Source organism: Saprolegnia diclina (genome assembly GCF_000281045.1).
Source record: "Saprolegnia diclina VS20 unplaced genomic scaffold supercont1.4, whole genome shotgun sequence".
Lineage (NCBI taxonomy): Eukaryota > Oomycota > Saprolegniomycetes > Saprolegniales > Saprolegniaceae > Saprolegnia > Saprolegnia diclina.
The window spans coordinates 1,390,312-1,391,842 of NW_008246071.1; the positions used below are offsets into that span (position 1 = coordinate 1,390,312).

Here is a 1,531-nt window from a genome sequence, read left to right on the forward strand (position 1 = left end):
TGGTGAAATAAAGATAGGCCACTTGGATATTTTGGCGACGCTTTTGTTGCGCTGGAATTCACAATCCAGGGCCAGCGATCTGATTGGTGGCTCTGGGCGACTAGATGGCTTTTGATTGGTGGCCCTGCCATTGCCACCTCCAATAATGCATAGATGCGCATCATGTTTTAGAGTGCATGTATGGTCGGCCCATTTGGATGCCGACGACACACACAGCCATGGCTCGCATCCGCCCCGATCCCAAGGACCGCTTCGTGAACAGCGACGACAAACGGGCCTGCATCGAGTGCTTTGCCACCAACAATCACATGATGGGCTGTACGAAGGACCCCAAGAACCGCGCTCAGTCTGCGATGGACCCCACCAAGCTGCGCCTCGCCCGGCTCGAGTCCGCCGCCGCCGATCACGAAGCGGCCACCGGGCAAGATGTGTACGACTGCGATGCTGCAGCTCGAGAAGCAGACGCTGGCGAGGATGATGAAGCCTTCGAGGGCGACGAGTCCGTCGCGCTTAGCCGTCCCGACCTCAAGGCGCACCTGGACGAGATGTGGCGGAGCGTCTCCAACGCTTCCACGGATGTACGGCGCCCGTGTGGCGCAGTCGGCGACCTAGGACAAGACCAAGTGGCCCAACGACTCGTTCATGCTCCCAAGTGCGCTGCTCAAGGCGGGTACCCCAACGATGCTCGACTTCTTTTTCTCCAACATGCAAGTCTTCGTCAAGCGTCCGTTCTTGTTTTACGGCGACGTCATGGGCGACTTTGGCTTGAAGTGCGTTGCGTGTGGAGAGTAAGGATGTCATCTCTACGGCTGGAACGACTCGTGGAACGTCGTCGTTGGTGTGGACAACATGACGCTGGCCAAAGTCCGCTCGTTCAAGCACCAGACTGCCCCGTTGCTCTCAAAAATAACAAAAGCGCTTTGTCTTCTCCGCGCTCCGCGTCCCCAGCGCCTTACAGACAAAGTGAAAAAAGAGCGTGAGTCAATTTCCCGATGCTCTCGCCCGAGTATGGAAGGATTCTAACGCCGAGGGGCGCGAGGCTCTGCACAAAGCTGCACTTGCTGCTGCCCCCTCGACGACCGCCATCGTCGCGCCACTGTCCGATCGTTGCCACATTTATTTATTCGTAAACCGCTCAAGTATTTGTATTCCCTGTGCACTCACTGTCTAGTGCTTGGCAGTGTTTGGTGTCGATAGCTCGTGCCCTATGACCGTCCCTTTGAAAGGCATTTGTGATTGGTTAGCGCTGCGGTCCGAAAACCCAGGGCCAGATAATTGATTCGCTGATACTACCCTAACTCGACCAGAGCCACGATTTTGATTGGCTGTTCAGGGAGGCTGATTGCTTATCGCCAGGTCCGTGGCGATTAGCCGCCGTCCTTTGTTGCGTCTGCCCTCCCGGCGCCATCCGAATGCGCGCTGCCGAGTCCGGAAAAGATCCGGGCGAGTACGGCTCGAATCCCAGTTTTATTGCCATCTCGCCGATATTTTGTGGTGTTTGGAGACCCGTGAGGCAATCCCAATGCAAGGG

The 1,531-nt window shown here is 56.7% G+C and overlaps 1 protein-coding gene across 1 annotated transcript; it reads left to right on the top strand.

The window, feature by feature from the left end:
* Positions 1-218: 218 nt before the first annotated feature.
* On the top strand, positions 219-792 carry SDRG_02164 (hypothetical protein; the record flags this gene model as incomplete). The annotated part of the gene is made up of 2 exons (XM_008607737.1): positions 219-557; positions 613-792. 2 exons carry the CDS (start codon positions 219-221, stop codon positions 790-792), a joined length of 519 nt encoding a protein of 172 aa, XP_008605959.1.
* Positions 793-1,531: the final 739 nt, after the last annotated feature.